This window comes from Microtus ochrogaster, chromosome 4 (genome assembly GCF_000317375.1).
Source record: "Microtus ochrogaster isolate Prairie Vole_2 chromosome 4, MicOch1.0, whole genome shotgun sequence".
NCBI lineage: Eukaryota > Metazoa > Chordata > Mammalia > Rodentia > Cricetidae > Microtus > Microtus ochrogaster.
In genome coordinates, this window is record NC_022011.1 from 25,440,288 (window position 1) to 25,462,681 (window position 22,394).

At 50.8% G+C, this 22,394-nt stretch overlaps 1 protein-coding gene across 2 annotated transcripts in view; it reads left to right on the forward strand.

Moving 5' to 3' along the window:
• Positions 1–22,394, forward strand: part of Cmip (c-Maf inducing protein) — a 194,500-nt gene that overhangs the window by 123,490 nt on the left and 48,616 nt on the right. The window contains exon 3 of one of the 2 annotated variants that reach the window (XM_005345735.3): positions 1,668–1,718. In XM_005345735.3, the coding sequence (XP_005345792.1) occupies positions 1,668–1,718 (51 nt within the window). Of the gene's footprint in view, positions 1–1,667; positions 1,719–18,277; positions 18,504–22,394 lie in introns of those variants that run through there. The other variant, XM_005345736.2, reaches the window with a different exon arrangement.

Here is a 22,394-nt window from a genome sequence, read left to right on the forward strand (position 1 = left end):
CCATCCATCCATCCATCCATCCATCCACATACACATCCATCCATCCGTCCGTCCGTCCGTCCGTCCATCCATCCATCCATTCATCCGCCCATCCACCCACCCGTCTGTCCGTCCGTCCGTCTGTCCATCCATCCATCTACCCATCTACCCATCCACCCACTTACCCATCTGTCTACTTACCTACCTCATCGGGGCCTCTGTTCTGGAGCAGACATTTGAGATATTTCGGCTGCTACTGCATGGGAGGAAACAGGGCCAAGCCATGCGGAAGAGCAAAGCTTGTGCCCTTTCACATCACATCAGCTCACACTCATGGCCAAGTCCCTCAGCTGTGTGCACTTGTCCTGTGTGTAGGAAGGAAAGGAGCTAGGAACGAGACTGTGGGCCGCATGTGACATCTCGGCCCCAGGTCCATATCAGAAAGGTAACAGTGGAGCTCAGAGTAGGTTGGGCTTGACTCTCATCCCAAGATCAGTTGGATCTTCTGAAGTTGCCTGTTGGGATCCCAGGTGCAACATGCCAGCATCAGGGTGTGGCCAGTGCTCTGCTTCTGAGGCCCAGGAGAGAGTCTGTCTCCTTTCCTTTCCTAGCTTCTGGTTGCTCCTTGGAGTCTGTGACCTTGATCGTCTCCCTGCTTCAGTGTGATAGGCCCTTCTGCCTCCCTTTTACACGGACCCTGTGATCCCACGGGGCCACTACACGGTCCAGGGTGATCTCCCTGTCACGAGAGCCTTGATGTACCATCTGTGGACTCTCTACCCCCACAGGATAGCAGCACCACAGGTGATTAGTGTGTATGTGTTTTTTTTGGAGGACTCCCTTCCCCCATGATTTTTCTTCACTGTGATATGTTGAAAGCATAGACAAGGCTGTGGACCAGGGCTGTGCTGGAGCTGGCCCATCCTGGTTTATACTTGCTCATGAGAGTTGTGAGTCTCCATGGTATAGAGCTAACTGTGGAAATTATTAACACTAGAGAAATCAACACACACAGTGGCCGGGGCTAAAGGGAGAACCTTTGTGGAGCCTCTGCAAGGTGCTTGCTCCATTCCGCTGTTGTACACCCCGTGGTCCATTGTCAGGAGACCAGATACTGAGCCAGTGCTGACCAGAGCTGGGGTTGCAGGTGAGCCCCAGGCTGTGAGTGGGGGTGCTTCTCTTCACAGGCCTCTGGAGGCCTTATGTCGTCGTTGGATGTCTTGCTCATACCTAGGATGTGATCAGGGTTGTGACCTGGACCTGGGTCTTTCTGAGGCTTAGCTCTGGTACATACGTTCGAGGTGTTGGAAGCCCATGGTGGGGAATGTTGAGAGAACCCCAGGTGTGACGGGCCAGGTTCCTGGACAGTTCTGGCAGAACAGAGGCACCAATCACTCAACTCTCTCGTCTTCTGCCAGTTCTCACCATCCAAGGTCCAATATGTATAAGCACAGGGAAAGTGTTCCAGCCAGCAGGGTGGAGGCGATTGTACCCAGCCAAACTATCCCATACTGGCAGCCATGTCTTCTGTTCTGATTTTACTCTTGAGGGTCAGTGCACAATTTTTCCGGAGGCAAGCCGGGGCCTCAGGGCAAATGGCAGTGGTTAGGGGCTTACGTGGAGGGCAGTAAGATGGTCTGAGACATTCTAGAAAATGACCTGCCATTCTTCTGTTCTTGTTGTTACAGGCTGCCAACAGCTACCTGCGAGATCAGTGGTTCCATTCTCTGCAGTGGAAGGTAAGTCGGGACCCTGCTTCCGGTTTGCAGTGGCTCCTTGGGGCTTAGAGAGTGATGGCTGAGAGCTGGATAGGACACAGGCCTGAAGGGGGGAACATTACCTCATGGGTGGCTCCGTGAGGGGTCTCTGCTGCTGCTGGGAGTTTCTGCGGCCTCCCCAAGTTCTGTGTGCCTTGTAATAGAAGCAGGTCCTTGGTGGTGGCTGCTCAGCTTAGAACCTTCTAGCTGGTCCCTTGCTTCAAGGAGGGCCCTAGATCTGCTTTCATCAGAGGGAGGGCAAACCTGGGGTTCAGGGAGGTTGCACTCTGGGTTCCAGAACGTTCTTTGAGCAAGAAGTTTTGGAAGCTGCATGGAACAGGAGTTCAACAGAGGTTGAAAAACCCCGTCTCTTGTTCGCCATCTTTGCTCCTTTTGGTGGGCTGGCTTCCCAGCTTCACTTACTCCCTTCTCACTCTGTGAAGTTTCAAGCTTCTGACACTTGGAAAGGACAGGCACCTGCTGTCACTTCTTAGGCCTGGACCACCACCATCACCCCCGCCAGGATCCAGTTCTGTTGTGTTCAGTGGCCCAGGTAATGGAGTCGGGTCACAGGGCACGGGTAGTACATTCTCGAATGTCTCTTGTCTCCCTCCCGTGCCTTCTAAGCTGTGGTTCAGAACCCACCATTGTAGGTGTGGACCGTGTCATGGGGTGTCTTCATAGTGGCCTAGAGGATCTTGGAAGCTGGCAGCATGCACTAAGCTGAAGGAGTGCCCAGAAAATCACGTGACTGTCCCTGAGAGATCTTCATTTCCTCCACTGTTACCTGTCCATCTTCTTGCTCTACGCTCCTGGTGCCAAGTCTGGGCTAAGCATGAATTGTTAGTATGAGGCTGCACTTATTGAGCTCCTACTGTGTACTGACAGCTGGGCAAGGTTCCTGCTCTCCATATCACTGGTGGCATGCCCCTGTGACGTTCATTCCTGTCTGTGCCAGACTTAGTCCTGGAAAGGGGGGCTCAGTCTGCAAGGGATGAGGAGGGTGAAGGGTCCTGACTCATTGCCAGCCTGTTGAGGTGAATGTTTCCTCTCCCTGCATGCCAGGTACGCCTCTTTGGCTGTGCTTCTGAAGTTTCAAGAGGTAACCAAGATAAGAGGCATGCAGTGGAATTTCACGCTTAGTGACACATGTCTATGTTTCTAGGACTTTGGAGTCTGAGGCAGGAGGATTGCCTCCAGGTTGAGGCTTACAAGGAAATGAAAGTTTAAGAGGTTTTGGCGGAAAGATTATCTCAGCATTCTAACCTAGGATTATGTGTGGGGTTTACAAAGTGAACCCAGAGAAATGGGGAGAATGCCCTTGGGTTTTCAGCAATTCTAGAAGGACCTGTCAGCTCCATTATCATGGTGTCTAGCATTTTTATAGTCCCTAAATTCAGTCAGTGAAAACTTTCTTTAAGGGGCTGGAGGTCCTGAGTTCAGTTCCCAGCAACCACATGATGGCTCACAACCATCTGTAATGAGATCTGGTGCCCTCTTCTGGCCTGCAGGCATGGAGGCTGAACACTGTGTACATAATAAATAAATAAATCTTAAAAAAAAAAAAACAACTTTCTTTAAAAATACCTGGGGAAACCAAGCCAGAGTTACTAGAGGATGGCATTGGGCTCACCGGACTCTGTCCCTTCCTCCAGGAGGTGGGTGACTCTCCTTCCCACCATATAAGCTTGTGTGAGATGCTACCTGGGTTAGGTGACCCCTGATGATTTGGGTATGTGGCCACCAGGTATGGCAATTTGATTTAATGATGGCTCCTGGAGGTCTGGTTTGAGTTTGGTGAGGGTTATTAAGACTTGCTGTCTGTCCCTGCAGAGTGACAGAGAATCATAAGCTGTTTGGGGGAATACTTCCACCTAGCAATGCCAGCTGGAAGGCCTGGATTCGAACCCTTACCTTTCCTTGTCCCAATCCAAACAGATCTGAGTGTTTGTTCGCATAAAGTCCGTAACGTGTCGGGCCTAGGTTGCACACTTCTGTTCTCCTGTCATTCAGCCAGTATGGGAACTAGAGCTCAGAGCGGCCAGACAGCTTGCCCATGGTTACACGGCAGCTTTAATTCAGTCCTGTGGGCCCCCTCTCTGTCAAACAGCCTGAGGTTTGGACTCATCAGCCCATTCAGGATGTGACCCCCCCCCTCTCTGTTCCTGAGACAGCCCGGCCACTCTTTTCCTCCGTGGGTAAAGGCTGCCACTGTGGAGTTAGTTCTCCGCTGTTTTATTTACTTGTTTCTTTTTTTTTCCTTTTTAACACAGAGGGCAAGGAAAAGCTGACAACAGAACATCAGAATTTAGGACATTTAGCGATTCCACAGCTACGGTTTGAATTTGTGAGTTTCCTGCCTGTGGCCTACAACAGGGAGTATATATAGATAGCGTGTGCTCTTTTCGTACCGTGACGCACTCCGCTCAGATACTGTGTCTCCCAGTTTAACTTGCCTAGACTTGCCCAGGGCAGTGTGTTTCCTCGGGAGGGCAAAATTGGGTCTTAAGAAGACTTAGCTGCAACGACAGTGTATGGCCCTCAGAAGGGCAGGGCTCCTCAGCCAAGGGATGCTGCGGCCCCCTTGTAGGAGTCTTGCCATTTTTTTTTTTATAGTCAGGAGATCTCTACTGGGATCTCCTTGTGTGTTTCCTGCTACCATCATGGCCCTCTTGGCTGAGAGGTTCCTTCACTACCGTTTTCTCTACCTGGATAGATTGTCACAAGCCAGCAGCTGCTCTGAGGAGACATGAGGCCATGAGCCTTGAGTCCTTTTTTTCTCCCTTCCGCTTCCCTCTTCCTGGAAAGAGCTTTGCTCTTGCCCACAGCTGCCTTGGTCAGGGGAGCCTAGGGAAGCCTGGAGTCCCATGATGGAATAGGGGACATGCACCTCCTGTCCTAGGAATGGGATGGGAAAGAGCTGTTCTGCCCTAGCCAAACCCCTAGGAGCCCAGCCTGCGGTCCTGAGGGCTCCCTGGGGAGGCTGTCCTGTTTGGTTTAAGCAGTAGGCCTTTGGGGCCAATTCCCTTGGGTTTGAAACATAAACAGTCACACAAAGTTAATGAGGCCTCAGTTCTGACTCAGATCCTCCTCCTTGCTCCTGCCCAGGCCCTCAGAGGCCAGGGTCTGCAGAGATAGCTTACGTGTGCACGAGGCTTCGAGGGAAAAGCCTGTCATGTGTACAGAGACAGGCCTGTTTTGTATACAAAGTCTGAGAGGGTAGATAAGAGCCTGTGTGTGTACAAAGCTCTGGGAATCAGGCCAATCCATGTGTAAGGCTGTAAGGAGACAGGCCTGTTGTTCAACCCTGTGAGGGAACAGGCCTGTTGTATTGTACAGGGCCATAAGAAGAAAGGCCTAAGGTGTGTTCAAGGCCCAAAAGAGAATGACCCATCCTAATTATATGTTACTGTGCAAGGACAGGCCCACTGTGTGCACCAGGGCATGTGTGTAACACTATGAGGGGCCAGCCTAGGTTGTGTGGCATCGACTGTGTTCCAGGCTGGAAGGGCACTACCCGTGCTTACAAAACTGTGAGAAGCTGGCCTGTTTTTCTCCCTGGGCTCTGGAGAGAAGAGGTCCCAGTACACACACCCGTGGAGGGGCAAGCCTGCCTGGATACCTTGAGGAGTAGCTACAGCTGGTGGTGAACCCCTAGCTGGGTACCTTACCTTCATCTATACAACTGGTACTCTGCAGCCCAGCCTTCGCCTCCTAATGTGGTTCAGAAGGTGCTGCACACCCCCATACACATAACCCCATAGGAATTAATAGGGTCAGATCCCGGGCCCTGGCAGCCTAACAATATAAGGTTGGCCACCACTGTCTGTATGCCAATTCAACAGACACGGAATAGTGAGAAACGGAAAGGAGGGACCAAGCGTCCAGTAACCCAACCCCCGAAGTCCATCTTCAAGATAGCAATATGAGGTTTAGCGATAGAAGCACACAACTAAGCAGCCCTTGTTGAGGGGTAGCCCCACCATGGTGCCTCATTGTCTCTGCTCCAGACTCACCCATGAGGTGGTCTGAGGAGCTGTCATAACTGTGTGCATTCTCTTGGAGGGATCCGTGTTCCTTCTCTGACTGCCTCCCACCCACTCCAGCCTTTTCTTTCTCTCAGCATGAATTCTAGGAGAAATTCTAATTGCTTGGGGCCCGTTTTTTTTTTTTTTTTCAGTAGTCTAATAGCCAGGGGGAGGGGCGTGAGAACAGCTCCCTCCTTCCCCAGAAAGTTAGCTCTCACAGACCCTGGTCCCTCCTCGGTACTGCGTGTCTAGAGCTTTGCATGTCCTTCCAGGCCTTCCAGATGTGTGGAGGACTATGGGTGAAGGCTGGTTGGTCACCTGTCCCTGGCTGTCTGCCTAGCTCCCACACCTGCCCATATATAACCACACCACTCCCGTTTACTCAGTGCCTGGACCTGGCCCGGCCCCTCACTTCCCAGTCGCTGGATCAGCCCTCTTGTATGACTCGCAAGTGTCCTGCCCTCTAAGAAGGAAGGAGAAGCAGGACAGGGCCCTTTTACAACCCAACTACGTGCCTGCCTCACCTATCCACGTTAGCTCTTGGCATTCATTCCCAGAAGGGTCAGAGCGGCTTCGGGACCCTTGTAAAAGTTGAACTGTAAGAAGTCGCCAGACTCCAGCATTGCTGGAAGGCCTTGTGGTGTCCCAGAGAGCAAAGGTGGCTGGTTTAGGAGGACCCAAGTGTGGAGGCTTTGGTGGCCAGGGCTACTAGTCCTTAGTGTCTTCTAGCCTCAGTGTGGCCCCTCAAAGAGTCACTGGGGTCCCCGTAACTAACAACAAGGGGAGCTCCTGGGATTGAAACTAACAAGTGGCAGAGGCTGGGTGGCCTTGGGGAGGAGAGTCAATGCTCTCAGGCTTCCTGTATGGTAGAGAAAATAAAAACAATTACTAGCCACTGTCTGATGTTGGGAACCGTGCTGGGGGTATGCCATGGAACCCCAAGGCTTAATGAGGCTCATCTCGAAGAAGGAGCTGAAGAGCACACAGGTTCAGTGCCCCCCTAACACAGGCGGGACAGGAACGCAAACCTAGGCAGGTGGCCTCTGAGTTAGCTTCGTCCTTTCTTCCAGCTTCTTCTGTCAGAATTTGGCAGGGTTATGGAGGTGAGGACAGCACCCCACCCTGAGCCTACAGTCTCCCCACTTCCCCACCCTCTCACCTCTCCCAGATTCTGTGCTAGGTAAGTCAGTACTTGACCCCAGATGAGGCTTGGCACAGGTGCTTCTGTCCTTTAGAATGGCTTTTCCCGGGAGCCTCAAGAGAAGCATACAGACCAAAAGAGGTGACCCAGAGAACTCTCCCCAGGGAACCTGAAGTCTGAGGACCCTACCCACCGTGGGTCTCCAATGCCCACACACCTAGAAGCATCTATTATTAGTCTGGCCTGCTTGAATTCACTATTATGAATGGACTCATTTGTGCCTTGGGCTTGTAGGCTGAAAATTGGGTTTGTGAGACTTAGACGTGTTCTTGTTCATGTGGTGACGCTATATTCTGTTTGTGCTGGGTGACGTTTGTTCTGCTGTGGGTGTGGCTCAGCTTGTTAATCCTCTGGTGACAGGACACGTCCAGTTAGGCCTGGTACAGGCAGGAACACTCTGGTGTTTGTGCCCACATACCCACTGCGGGTGCATGGGAGTTAGTTGCCAGGCTGTGGGGCAATGGTCACCAGATAGTCACTGTGAGTGGAAGCTGACCACTCTTTCTCCTGAGTAGTTGTTACCCACTGCTTCTGGGAGGAGGGGATGAGAGTCCCCATTTGTTTTTGAAGATTGAAAAGGATAAACTTCAAAAGAATTTCTACTTGCTGTGGACCTGTTCACACTTTTTTATGATTTTAAAACTTGAACTATGATCATATGTAACAAAGCACACAAGTCTTAACTGTCAAGTGTGCAGAGTTGATTGTTATCTTCACTAGACTTAGGGAACATTTTGGTATAGGGGACAGATTGTAAGAGCCAGAGGACCAGGACCACGTGTTAGATAGCATATATCGAGATACGACAGGGACGTTGGACTCACGAAATTTCAACAGTATAGTTGCCTAAACAAGACCTGCATAATGGTACCCGTTGTTGTTCCAATGCAGATGGAGGAAATTTTCCAAGGCCCCACCTTTAGATGAAGAACTACAGGCAATTGGTGGCTACTGAGAGAGGAACAAGCTCCCTGATAGATTATCCAATCCCCAGTGGTCACCTTAACACGTCTACATAGGACCAATAGATTCAATAAGTTATGTTTATATATATATATATATATATATATATGCAGTTTAGTCTTATAATAGGTTATATATGTACATTTAGCAGTATTAACTAAAGAAGTTACGGTTTTGAGGGGATAAAGTTAGAGATGGTAGCAGTTGGTGGGGGGTGATGTCAATACAATACTCATGTATGAAATTCTCAAATAAAAAAATAAATTTGGAAAAAATAAAACAAACAAACTGAACCCTGCCCAGGTCTGTGGCGGTCCTTTAAAATCAGGGAAAACTATGAATGAAAATCGAGTCTTCTCCAGCCTGTATCTCCGCCATGAGCTGTCCATGACGGCAGCCTAGCGGGCTGCTCAGGCTGTCTTCTTTTGAAAACATCACGCAGACATCATTTTCCTCACCTCACTCTTTGGGTCCTCGGTCCTCTGGCTTTTCTCTATGGTAGCGTGTCTCTGTAGATGCAGGAAGAGATCCACTGTCTCCCTCGCTTCAACCCTTCCAAAGGTCCTGAGCTCTGTGTCTGTGTGATGCCTTACCTGCCAAGGTCCAAACTGCCCAGTACCAGAGGCCGTATCTGTGCTTGTTTGATGTCCTGAAGCTGTTCTTTGCATCAGTCACAGCGTGTGCACCCAGGAGCCATTGTTAAGTCAAAGGAGGGTGAGCTGAGTGCAAACCCTGGCACCACACCAGCTCTGGTTAAGGAGATAGCCACTGACGGGCTAGTGGCCTATACAGTGTGGGTACACTGCACCTGACCATAAGAGAGAGAGTAGCTCCTATCCATTAGACTGCTCAAAGCAGTCCTGGACGATACACTTATGAACAGTGCAGTTCTGGAGACTTCCATTTGTTTGCTCGTTGGTTTTTCTGAGACAAGATTTCTCTGTGTAACCCTGGTCATCCTAGAACTCACTCTGTAGCCCAGACTGGTCTCAAACTCAGAGACCTGCCTACCTCTGCCTCCCGAGTGCTGCTGAGGTTTAAGGTGTGCGCCCCCACTGCCCGGTTCCCTCTAGTTAATGTTTTTATGACACAGCGCTATGGTTTGCATGGGAGATGTCACTCAAAGGCTGATCTGTACAGCAGGTTTGCCAGCTGATGGGCTCTTCGGAAGTGATTGCCCACCCTCGCAGGATTTGATACCATTGTTGAGAATTGATGGACACTTTAGGAGGTGGGGCTTCCCCAGAGGAAGTAAGCCCCTAGGAGTGTGGCTAGCGCTTTTCTCCTCTCCCTTTCTCTGTCCTTTTCTCTGCTTCTTGGCTGCTTTGAGTTGAACAGGCGCCTAGGCCATAAGACATTCCTCCTTGGTCACCCTGCCATACCTTAAGACCAGAAACAGTGGAGCCAGATGGCTCTGGGTTACAACCTTTGAAGATGTGAGCCAAACAAGGACTTCCTCCCTGCGGCTGTTTCTCTCAGCATCTGTCCGATGTGAAGCCACTGGCTGGCCGGCACTGTGGAGCCTAGGTAGCGGAGACCAGGCCACAGGTGAAGAAAGGCTGCTAGATTCTGCTCAGAGCAGCTAGATAGGGCTTCGGGTCTTCAGTAATTCACTGGCATTCATATTGGGAAATGGGGTTTCGCCAAGGACCAGGGGAGAGAATTTGAATGTCTACTATCTACAAATAGCACACGGGCTTTGATACCTAGTCCTCACCCTGGGGACCTGATGCGTCTCCCTATTCCATAGGCCAAACATCTGGAACCCAGATGGATACAGTAACCAGCCCCAAGCAGCAAGGTTAGAGAGTGGGGGAGGGAGGGGGAAAATATCTGAGCATGAAGAGCTGAGTTTCACCCTCAGGAGCCCCCCCCCCCTTTTTAAACATACTTGTAGCCTCAGCACCAGAGGGGCAGAGACAGACAGATCCCCAGGGCTTACTGACCCGTCAGCCTCACCTAGTCAGCAAGCCCCAGGTTCTAGTGAGAGACCTTGCCTTAGAAGAGAGCAAGGAAGGAAGTCCAGGTGACAATTCCTGAGCCCCCACACATGTCCACGCATGACACACACGTGCACTTGAGAGAAAATGGAGGAGCTGGGTTTTCACTATGTTCTCGGACCTCCGAGCCTGCCCTCGAACCTTCGTCCTTCCCCAGCCCTCCTAGAGACCTGACAGCACTGAGATTCCTTTCCCTTCGATACGAAAGCCCGCCTGGGTCCCTGGAGCAGCATGGTGGCTCTCTCTCTCCCAGCATTCAGGAAAGAAGTGGCATCTGTGGGTTGTTTTTTCTTCCAAGCAAGGAGGGGACTGGAGCTTCCATGTGTCATCAGCACACACTTTGATGGGGACCGATGAGTCACCGAGCCGCACAGGGAGGGTTTTCACATACATGGTTTGTGGGTAAGCCCGCTTTCTGCCCTTTAAGGCAGAATTTTATTTGATTTTTTCCCCCCTCCTTGTCTTTGTGGATGAGTTTTCCAGACATAACCAGAAGACAGCGTCATCGTTTGACCTGACCTCTGTTCCTCAGGAGGCTGTGGTGACAGTGTGGTGCTCTGATCTGGGGATGCTGTCTTGCTTTCAGGGTGGCATGGTGGTTGAGTGGCCCAGTGGAGGAGATGACAGTGGCCTGCAGTTTTGTATTGGCCTCAGTGGCTCCTGCCCACCCATTGGCTTGGAAATGAGGCTAGGCAGAGACTTTAAAGAGCAGCCACAGCTGTCCCCACAGAGGAATTCACCCTCACCCTTCCAGAGGTGACGCATGCCCAGTGGGGCGGTGGCACAGGTCCGGGGAAGGGGAGACTCTGGGAGAAGCTGACTGGCTAGTGTTGGTGTCACAACTCTGTCACCGAGGCCCTGAAGCATCGGTGTTTCGAACCTTCACGGTAGCCCTAGCACATGCCGAGCCCCATAGACAAACAGAGATACCCACTCGTGGAGACGCAAGTCCACTCCTAACAGAGCTGCTGCATGGTAGCAACATTGTGCTGGGGAACTGTCTTCTGAGGGTGGTAGAAAAACCAGGGCAGATCTACAGAGGCTCAAGCCAGGCTCTCTGCAACGGCTGTGTGGCTGTGTCTGTCCTTAGATGGGATAGGCTTTTAGGACCATGACAATAAAGGACACCTAGAAGGTCAGGGTCCCTTGACACTGCCAGGGTGGCAGCAGGCACCTGTAGGTGCTAGCTCTTAAGGCTTTTCTTGAAGTCTGAGTTGAATTTTCTACGCAGGTCTCTTCTTTCCCAGCCTCCTGACCAGTTCAAAGAACTTGACTTCATGTCTCATTGCTTCTCAAGAGTGGTTCACAGGCTTGTATCACTTGGCTGCTTAGAGAGTCTGATTGAGAGGCGGGCGGGTGGGTGGCTCAATTGGTAGAGTGTATGCCGAGCATACACAAAGCCTCGAGTTCAATTCCCAGCACTCCATAAACCAGGTAAAGTGATGTACACTTTGTAATCTGGGAATTTGGGAAATGCAGCCAGGAGGGTCAGACATTCAAGGTTACTCTTGGTTATGAAGTAAATTCAAGGCCAGTCTGGCCACATGTGACCCTATCTCAAATAAATAAAAGAAATTCAAATCTAAGTCATGAACTGGGGTAGGACCACTTACACTATGTCGAACCAACATTCTCTCCAGATGACTAGTGCAACCCAGGCTTCAACAGCCAGAGAAAATGGAAAGCACAGTAAGTGTTTGTTGAGTGACTACTAGATTCTGTCCATTCCATCTGTCATCTTGTCTAAGCCTCACAGTGTCCCTGGATGGTGACATTTTACAAAGAATAGAACCAGTCCTCATGGAATAATTTTCTCATGCAGCGAGGCCCGAATTCCACCTCAGAATCTGATGCCTCCCTCTGTCCTCATTGCTATGTCCCTCAGAGCCTTAGGTCAAGTGCCAATGCCTGAATGTGTTCTCTGGATCCTCTGTTGTGTCCCCTCCCCTCATATTGGTGACTTAGAATTCACCACGATGAGCTACTTGGAGCCCACACTCCCGGAAAACGTTCGGGTTTTCCTGGGGTTCTCAGTTACTGTCTGAACCCCATCTCCTTCCCGGAAAGTACAGTTGCCTAGCACGAGGTCAGGAGAAGGTACAAGGATCACTCCTCATTCTAACCCAGCTCAAACATCACAGGCTGTCACAAATGCACACAGAGGCCAACTGTACATTTGAGACCCTGGTCCTTCTCCAAGTCCTGTCATCCAGGCCCGGTGACAAGATGTCATGCCTGCAGCTTGGCGGAGGTTGCCCAGCACCCATGTGGTACCTCATAACTCTGTAACTCCAGTTCCAGGAATCCACACTCTTCTGACCCTGGAAGGCACTAGACTTACATACGGTGCACATACATACAGGCTGGCAAAATACTCATACACATAAAATAAGTAAATCTTTAAAATATTTTTTTAAGCAACTTAAAGAAGGGTTTCTGTTGGCTCATAGCTCATGCATACAGCCCACAGTGCCAAGAGAGATGTGGCAGCTGTGGGAGCTGGTCACAGTGTGTCCACAGGCAGGAAGCAGAAGGAGATGTGAATGCTGGTGCTAAACGCCATTTTATTCAGTCTGGGTCCCCAGCCCATTAAATGGTTAGCTACAGTGACAGTGGGTCTTCCCATCCCAGTCAGGTCTCTTGGAAACACCTTCACAAGACATGCCTGCAGTGTGTCTCCCAGTGATTCCAAGTCCTGCCACGCTGGCAGTGAAGATGAGCCATCACAAGTGTTTGCGCTGAGCAACTCCACCTGGCTTTAATATTGAGCGAGAGGCCCCGCTCCAGCCTATCAGAGCACGAGGGTTTGTCACGGGTTGGGCCGTGGTCAGTCAAGAATGCCTGCGATTGAGGTCACCAAGCCAAAAGTACTGCGAGTGACCCCCAAGTTGGGTGGCAAGACCTCAGTGGGCCTCATTTTGGCATCTTCTAGAATGCCCTGCCTCTGGTACTGTGTGTGAGGTGGCTTGCAGAAGTGGGCAGGAGGGAGAGCAGTAGGCACTGGTGTGGAGTAGTTCCCAGCATGTTGAGAAGGGAGAGCCGAGTGCTCGAACCTACACATGCTGGAGCACTGGTTCTGTAGCTGACATGAGGAGCCCAGACTTCCTTGGCGTGCTGTGTGATGGCTCAGTCGTGTGAAGACGGTGGAAGCGGCACAGACGAAGCTTCTAGAAAATGCTCAGCCCGCCTGCCATCTGCACGCATATGAGTATGTTCTCACTGTCGTGATGCCGTCACCACCAGCCTTGTCATCCCAATCGGGGGCTCTATCCCCATTCAAAAACAATGCCCCGTTTCCCTGACCTAACCCCCAACAACTGTCATTCAACATGCTGTCCCCGAAAGCTGGCTATGCTCAGCACCTTAACATGAGTGGAACCCCATGAGACTTGGCCGTATGTCACTCAGCAGAATGTCTTTCAGGTCATGTATGCTATAGCATGTGTCAGCATTTCTGTCCTTTTTAAGGCTGAGTAATACTCCGATGTGTATGTACGTGTGCTGCCATTGGTTCCCGACGTTGTGAACTTGCGTTGCTTCTGCCTATTGGCTGTTGTGAACAATGCTATTGAACAGGGATAAACTCATTCAATATGCTGGTATACACCTAATGTCTGAGTACCACCCATCTACAATGTACTAGGCTGGCATGGAGTCTCTTAAGCCTTAAGATGCTTCTTATGTGTGGGCAGAACTGAGGGTCCTAGCAGCTTTTTTCAGGGTGGGCATTAGCGCTGGGGAAGCTTATGGGAAGAAGCCTTGATTTGTTGGTGGTTTGATGGTCTGTGGTGTTGTGGAAGGAAGATGTAGAATCTTCCCCCGTGGCTTCTCCTTGCCAAGGACCGTACGTCAGCTGTGGCTGACGTCCCTGTCCAAATTCTCCTGGATATTCTTCCTGTACCCTGCCAGGTCCCCAGGTAGCTCCTTCTGACATCACAGATGATGCAGGTGTGGAGGGTTCCGGATGGCTGGGCTCCGCCCACTTGAGGCCACACAGGACTAGGGCTTGTGCATTGCAGCAAGGGCCAGGGCAGGCTTTGGGGTGATAATGTAGAGTCCACAGCCCCCTGAGGAGTCAGAGGGAGCGGACCACCAGGACGACTAAGGAAAGGAAGGCCTGGCACCTAGCAAATGGAGGATGAGCTGAGGGTCTCTCACTGTGACCACTTGATGACGTGATGGGGCTAGATGGATCAGTGTGGCTCAAGGAACAGCTAGATGCGAGGGGCTAGGGGTCTGGACTGCAGGCCAGCCCCCACCTGCTGCTCCCCAGGAAAGCGGGTTTCCCAGGACCTCTAGCTCCAGCTGTTTAAAAAAAAATACATATTAGAACTCACTCTCTCATAGTTCTGGGGCGGAGTCCAGAGTCGAGGTGTGAGCAGGGCCTTGTTCCCTTGGAATCTCTGGGAGCATCCTTGCCTGATTTTGTACAGTTTCTGGGGGGCTACAAGCAATCCTTGGCCCTCCCCTCCTTCCGTCTGGCCACACAGCTCCATCAGCTCCATTCCCTGCTTATGTCTGCTTATACATGTAGTAGTGTGTGTGTTTGTGTGTGTGTGTGTGTGAGAGAGAGGGGGCGGGTAGAGGAGAGAAGGAGAAAGAGTTTCCATGTGGATTATTGTAAGGGCACCAGTTAAGGACCCAGCATAATCAAGCATGACCTCATCTTATTTGATCCCATCCATAAATACCCCATTTCTACAAAGGTCACAGTCAGATGCCTGGAGTTATAACTGGGGTATAACTCCTGGGGAGACACAGGTCAACCCACACTGCCAGCAGGGTCACCCTGGAAAAGGGAGAGGTCCCTTCCATCGCCACCTTATCTATGCCAACAGGTTGGGATGTGTCTACCTCACAGCCAGCCAACAGGCGTGCGGGTTGGATCTTGTTTTTACAGGGCTCTAGAGTCTCTAGGGTTTCCTGACAGCCCTTGCCCAGATCTGTAAGGCTAAGTCTGCATTTGGCCCAGACCCCCAGGGTTCCCGGTCCATGGCAGTTGTTTGAAGGCTGTGCCTCTGGTGCTGATGCTGAGGTTTAGGATTCTCCTCCCTGCCTTGAACAGACCACCAGCAGCGATTTCATTGCACCAAGTGGCTCAGCTACCCTTTGCAATATTGCAGAGAAAGTAGAAGCCTCGTCCCTGCCTCCAAGCAACATGAACTCAGTGGAAAGCATCGCACATCTGTGTGATGATCAGTTTGTGCCCGGGATGCAGTGCGCGTGGGATTTGGTACCCAGCCGGGAGCCTGACACCTAGGTGGGTCATCCTCACCAGCCAGATTCATGGTTACCCAGGCAACCAGCTGATGCCCAGAGCCAGTAGAACAGGACACCCACCTGGGTCCTGCTGTTTCCTTGGCAGCAGTAATAGCGACAGGGAAGCTGCCTATGGTGGTCACTTAGGCTGAGAGCTGAAGCTGAGACCTTTTCCAGACAAAGTACCCATCTCCCCAGGAGCTGGCTTCTCGGGCACACATCAACTAGGCTCTCCAACTGACAGGAAGGCATAGGTTTCTAAAGTTGTTATTGTATTTATTTTATGTGTGTAGGTGTTTACTGCAGATATGTCTGTACCTGGTGCCCATAGCGTCAGTCAAACCCCCTGGTACTGTAGGTACAGATGGTTGTGAACCACCTTTTAGGTGCTGGAATTTAGGTTCTTGAGAAGAGGAGTCAGTGCTCTTAATTGCTGAGCCATCTCTCCAGCCCTGGGTACATTCTCCGTGATTGATAGCATGAGGTCCGACACTCAGGGTACAAACATGGATACCCTAGTTCTCTTGCTATGACTGGCTGTGTGGCTTAACCTCTCTGCCTCAGTTTTCTCATCTGTAAAGTGGGGTTCACCTTCCCTGAGATGCTGTTGAGATTACGGAAGTTTATGTGAGGGCCTGAGGGGATAACTTAGTAAGTAAAGCTTGTCTTGCAAGCTTGGAGACCGACGTGAGTTCAGTCCCTGGAACCCATGTGAAAAAGTCAGGCATGATGGTGTGCTCTTGGAGATCCCAGGGCCAACAGGTGGATTCCTACTTGCTCACTTAGCAAGTTCCAGGCCAGTGAGAGACCCTGTCTCAAGAAACAAGATGATCAGCTTCTGAAGAATGGCACCCAAGGCTGACTTCTGGCTTCCACTTGTACCCTCACACCTGAGTCCCTGCACACACACACATATGCGCACACGTGAAGCTAACATGTTAAGTGTTAAGTGCAGACCCTTCAGAAGGAAGAGTGAAGGCCATCATGCACCGCAGCTGCTCTTGACTAAGGAGTAGCCATTGTTATCTAATTGGTAGCATTGCTGGGGTGCTTTCTGTCTCCTCCCTGCCCCCTGCATCTGAAAAAAAATGGATGAAGTCCTCTGATTTCGGGCCAAATCTAGGTTCCCTGAAAGACCCACACAGCTCAGCGGAGGTCACAGGACGGGGTGGTAGCCATCCAGATGGTCGCAGAAGAACAGAGGCAGGAGATGGGAACAGCCCAGCCCTTATCAATAGACAAGCAGCTCAGCAACAGTCGACCTGGCCACCACGATGAACTCCACATCATGAGAGGGAATGGATATTGACAGTCACTAGGCTGCCTGTCAACCGTGAATCCATCTTGCTGAGTGGGAAAGGTCTGGCTCAAAGGGTCACATGCTTGTCTGACTCCAGTTCCGTGGCCTCTTCAGAAACCTGGAGACTAGCTGTTGAAGGGGAAGAGGCATTGACTGTTGGGCGTCCTCAGTTTCCTTTGGGATGACAGCTGTTCAGGACATGGTCAGGGCCACAGAACTGTATGCGTAGGGATGGTTGGTGGTTCACTGGGGTCAGACTTTCACCTTAAAAATAATGGACAGGCACGTACAACAAAAGACAGAAGGGCTGACTCCCAGCCTTGGAGTCCCCAGTCAGCCAGGGTCATAGGCTTTCTCAGGTATCCATTTCCTCTCTCTTGCTGTGATAAACACCACGACCAAAAGCAACTTGAGAAGGAAAGGTTTTGTTTCATCTTTCAAGCCTGAGGCAAGGGAAGGATCCTCATCAGAGGGAAACAGATTCACCATGATCTGTGAATGTTTCTAGATCAGAAGGGCCCACCCTGTGATAAAAATCAACTTGCGTTTCCAGCATTTTGATGCTTTTATTAGCTTGTTAATTTAGTCATAATGATGGGCTTCATTATGACAATTTCATACATGTATATGATAGGTCTAGAAGGCCATTTGTCTGCCCGCACCAACATCCACAGCCCATAGCAAGTATAGAGTCAGGACAGGGGTGTAATCAGCCTTCCTGTCTTACTGGGTGTGCAAGGGACTCTGGGGGCCACCACGTAAATTAGTAACTTATCCTGTCACCGTGATAGAGTCCCTGACAGACAGCTTCAGGGAGGGAAGAGGGCCATCAGTTTGTGCCCACAGCCCATCACAGGGAAGCAGACATGACAGTGAACAGGTGGTAGCTGCTTGTTACATGATTGCCAGCTGAGGAGTAGGGCGATGAGCCAGAAGCAGAGCCCACCTGCAGCCTCCATGCCCCCACCCTTCCAGCCTGCTTCCAACAACGAGGCCCCACACCCAGAAGGTCTCACCAACTCCCAGAACAGCACCGACGGCTGGAGCCAAGTGTTCAAACCCATGAGTCTGTAGGGGACAATTCACTGTGAACCGCACTTTGGAGGAAAAGCCTGAGGAAGGGTACCTGTTTAGGCCTGTCCAGTCTGCACCCCATAGCTCATATATAAGAGGAATGTGGCCTAACACAAAAGTATTAAATTACTCAGCATTATAAGGGGCGGACGTGTGTGCGTGCATGTGTGTGTGTGTGTGTGTGTGTGTGTGTTCGTTCTGTGAACTTTGTAGGTGGCAGCGTCATGTTGCAGTGTCAAAAGTTTGGACACATCTAGTAGCTGGAAGCTTAGAGTACTCATGTCCCCTATTGGAGGGAGCAGATAGAGGCTGTTTCCTTGTGCTGAGCACAGTGCTGCCTGCAGATGAATTGGACCTTGGGCATGATGACAGGGGCATAGCACTGCCCCATAGTTCTTTCTGTGGTGACAAGCGTGTCCTTCATCTGCGCCCGCCTGTTGTAGCGGCCACTAGCAGCTGCCGAGTGATTGTGTGGCTGAGGAGCTGGACTTCATTCTAATTAAGTTGACTGTCAGAAGCCCCCTGGGGCCAGTAGCTTTCAGACAGGCTGGGCAACTCCACGTGGGACCTGGAAATAAAGTGTCAAAGCCAGTCCACATCCTCCTCCCTAGCTTGCTAAGCTCCATCTCCGTAGGGACGTCCTCCCCTCCGCAGCTCCTCAGAGTACCCGTGACAAGTGACGAGGAGCATGCGTATTTGTGTGCACGCGAGCCTCGGGCTGCAGCAAGCAGCAGAGCTGTGGCCCCCATCCTTGGGAAGAGCATTTCCAGTACATTCTGAGCCACACCTCTCCCAGTGAGGGGAGGGACACCCACCTGATGACAGCTTGTCTCCTGTGGAAGAGCTAAGAGACTCCACTTTTCTCAGACGTGAGAACCCCAGTGTCTTGTGCCTGCTTCTGCCACAGGAGCAGTTTCCAGAGAGATGGCTGGTGTTGCCCAGGTAACGTCCCTTCCTTGACAAGCAGAGAGGGTGAGGACAGCCATGGAGTGACTGGCTCTGCCAGAAGGGAAACAGGAGGCTCTGCCTGCTGGTTCTGTTTATTGTTGGCTGGGGGCAGGGGGGCGTTTTGCCACAAATGCTGAGGGTCTATCTTAGTCTTGCCTGCTCTGGACCACTCCCTCCTACGACTTGGTAGGTAATGTTATCTCTCTCTAGCTGTGTAGCCAGGAAGTAGATGAAGCGCTTCATGTGTGTTCTTTCGTGGGGAATCACAGCCAGCCTTTACACGTAGATATCATTTTACTGCTTTGCAGATGAGGGACTGCAGTCAGACAATAGGCTGTAAATCCCAGGGCCTGTCTGCTCTGCTCCCCTAACCACAGTCTCCGTAGGACTTAGCACTATACTTGGCGCTTTATAATAGAAGGCTTCACGTAGTCTTTGTTGGCTGGGTAGTAAGTCGGTGGGTGAGTGGGCGGATGGATGGGCGTAGGATGGATACATGAGTAAGTGGATGGTGGAGATCGCTGGATGAGTGCGGAAACGGAGAGGAAGGATGGGTAGGTAGATGGGTGATGATGGGTACAGATGGGTAAGCCGATGAATGGGTAGATAGATGAAGGCTGGGTGGATAAGTAGATGGTAGAAAGGTGAATGGGTGGGTTGTGGATGAATGGGTGAGTAGATGGGTGGGTGGGTGAAGGGTAGGCAGATAAATAACGGAGGGATGGATGAATGGGTAGATGGTAGAAAGAGAGTTTAGATTTGAACTGAAGTCTGCTTATTGCAACAAACCCCATACTCTTAACAAGCCACGCTGCCTTTGGCTTTGTCTACTCGCCTCTGTCCTCCTAGATGGCGTTATATATAGTTTAAAAATAGCTTATTTGAGGTGTAAGTTACGTGGCATTAAGATCAGTCATCGTGAGCATGCAACTTAATGGTTTTAGTAAATTTATGGCTTGGCCAACTGTATGTCTTAGGTCTGCCTTCTGTCACTAGACACAGTGGCCATGAGGTAACCTCGGCTGTCGTAGGATGCGCTCATTCTTTTTCCATTACGTGGCTCTACCCCATTGTATTGAGTTATACATTCGCTGAAGGACATTGATTTTGTTCATGGTCACTCGTGTGCTTATCTGTGTGGGACTAGGCTTTCCTTTCTTCTCGGGCAGATTTCTAGAAACAGAGCCACTGTCCTGTGTGGTCAGTGCATGCTTGGCATCTTCAGACTGTCAAACAGGCAAGTGCATAGCTCAGTGGTGAGAACACATGCAACATTCTGGGCTTTGCCCCGCAGCACAAGAGGGCGGGAAGCAGGGACTCTTGTATGATCTCGCTGTGAGCTGTACATTTTTGCTTCACAAGAGCAATGCACAAGGATTGGTTTGACCCCATCCTTGTCAACACTTGGTACTGTCTTTTTCCCGTCACAGTCACCTCAGGAGACGTGAAATGGTACCTCTGTACCAGTGTAATGTATATTTCCCCAGTAGCTTATCATGGTAAGCATCTTTCCTTCCCCCTCACTTTTCTGTTTTCTTTGCTTGCTTTGCCTTTTGTTGTTTGTTTTCCTTTGACACACCACCTCAAAGTAGTCTGGGCTGGGCTTGAACTCTCACAGAGCCGAAGGAGTCCTTGAGTGCCTGCTCCTCCTGCCTCCACTCCCCACAGTGCTGGTGTGACAGGTGTGGTTGCCACCATGGCCAGCTGTGAGCTGTGAGCATCTTTTCTACTCCTAGTCTGGGATCTGACTCATGAGCCAGGGCTTGGCAAAGCTCTGCTGATGAAGGGCCAGATGGCAGCTCTTTGGGGCTCTGAGGGCCACACTCAGTTTCTGCTGCATATTATATTTGCTTTGGGTTTTACAACTCTTAGAGAACCCACTTTTTTTGGTGTCCTTGTATACAAACAGCCAAGGCTGTGTTTGAACACGGGCTTCAGGTTGTCAGCCCCGCACTGAGTCGAGCCTTATAACATCCGTCATGTGCCCAGCCATAAGACAGCTTCAAGACACCTGTTCCCCCCTCCTCAGCTCCTGGCTCGTGGCAGAGCAGACTCAGTGGGAAGAGACCGCATTGCCTCTAGGGAGCTAGGATTCCAGAAGTGGCCTCATCTTAGCCCCACCATGACTCATCGCCTGCTGAGCTCATCAGAAGGATGCTTCTAACACGTCACCTGGGGTGTGGCTAAGGACCCAGAACTCTGGATGGTCTGCCCCACCCACTCCCTGTCTGTCTGCAGCATCGTGACCCTCCTACCTGCTGCTCCTGCCGTCCCTTCTCATACTTCCTACCCACTGGTCACCTGTGTCCAGCCTGTGGGTTTATTTCTGGCTCTTACCCTACCACCAAGCATCGATGACACCTTCTTTAGTGTCTCTTGGCTGGCCCATCCTGTCTCTCCCTTTGACACCACTGGTCCCAAGGGCTGTGATGGAGAGTGCGAGACCTTTAGAGACTCAACAGCCAGTTTTGACTCATGTACCAATTTGACTCTTTATGAATGCTTGGCTTTAGGTTGATTCCTTCTCCCTCCTGGCTGTGACAGTCTTGTGAATCAAGATTCCAACTGTCCTCCAGCAGATGCTATGGCCACTCTGTCCCATTCCTGCCGCCATCTGCTTTTGCACTGTTCACCATGAATACCATGACCTTGCCTGAGCGTTTGTGGCCCTGAGAGCATCTTGGCTTAGGCTCCAGAAAGACACGTGTGTTAGACTAAAGGAAACATGCTCCCTGAATTGCAGGCAAGTCTGCCTGTGTTTGAGGATTGAATTCCTGCTACCCACATAGATGACATTGCTAGGTGCCCATATCATCAGGGTAGAAGGTACCCTACGTATTGGTTGTATGCCCCCCCAAGATCTTAAAGTTTTGGGGTTTTTAATTTGTTTTTATATACAGAGACAAGCATGATCTGTTTCACTGGGTAGAAGGCCTAGAATGATCCATTCAAGGTCACTTAAGTCCATCTTAGCAAAGTCCCTGTCCTTCTAGATCAGACTGGCAGGTAGAGCAGCTGGAGCTGTAGTGAGAGCCCTGGCTGAGCTTCCATGGATGGCTCTGTGTTGCCTTGAGATGGCCAATGAGGAGAAAGGCCTCTCCCCGCCTCTGCCTCACTCTGGGCATCAATGTTTCCTTTCTTTGCTGTGCCAATCCTAAGGTATTTGAACTCAGTCCTTTGACTGAGAGTCTGTTTGTAGAATGCTCTAACCTGGGCCAGGAATCCTGTTCCTTGGGTCTCATAACTGAACCAGACAGTACGCATCAGGACCTCTCTAGCACTGTGCCTACTCCCGTCATGTGCTAACTGAATGCTAGCCCTTGTCACAGCCTTGGCACCTCATCTGAACGCTGTCTCTAAGGGAGGTGTCTTGATTACACAACAAACTTATCCCTTAGCTCTAAGGAGGGCCTGTCAGTCAGGACCACGGCCAGGTCTCTGACGGTAAGGGTTAGTTAGTCCTTATTCTTAACTCAGTCACTGAAGATAGGCAGTCCTGCTTGCCTCTGACTTCCTTCCTCTGTCTCTGTGGGCGGTGGTTTTCAACACTCCCAGTGCTGTGGCCCTTTTAATACAGTTCCTTATGTGGTGGTGAGTCGTGGTGATGCCCCCTCCACCATCAAAATTATTTCTGTTGTTACTTTGTAACTGCATATTTGCTGCTGTTGCGAATTGTAATGTAAATATCTGATCTGGGCCCTGTGGGAGTCTCACCGCTCAGGTTGAGAACCACTACTCTATGGTCTCTGTTCTGAAAGCAGTCTGTGGCTGCCCCCTTCATAGGCTGCTTATATTTTTGCAGAGTTCTTGTTTGAAATGGGGTCTCTTTTTGTAGCCCAAATGGCCTCAAAGTGTGTGTTTGTGTGTGTGTGTGTGTGTGTGTGT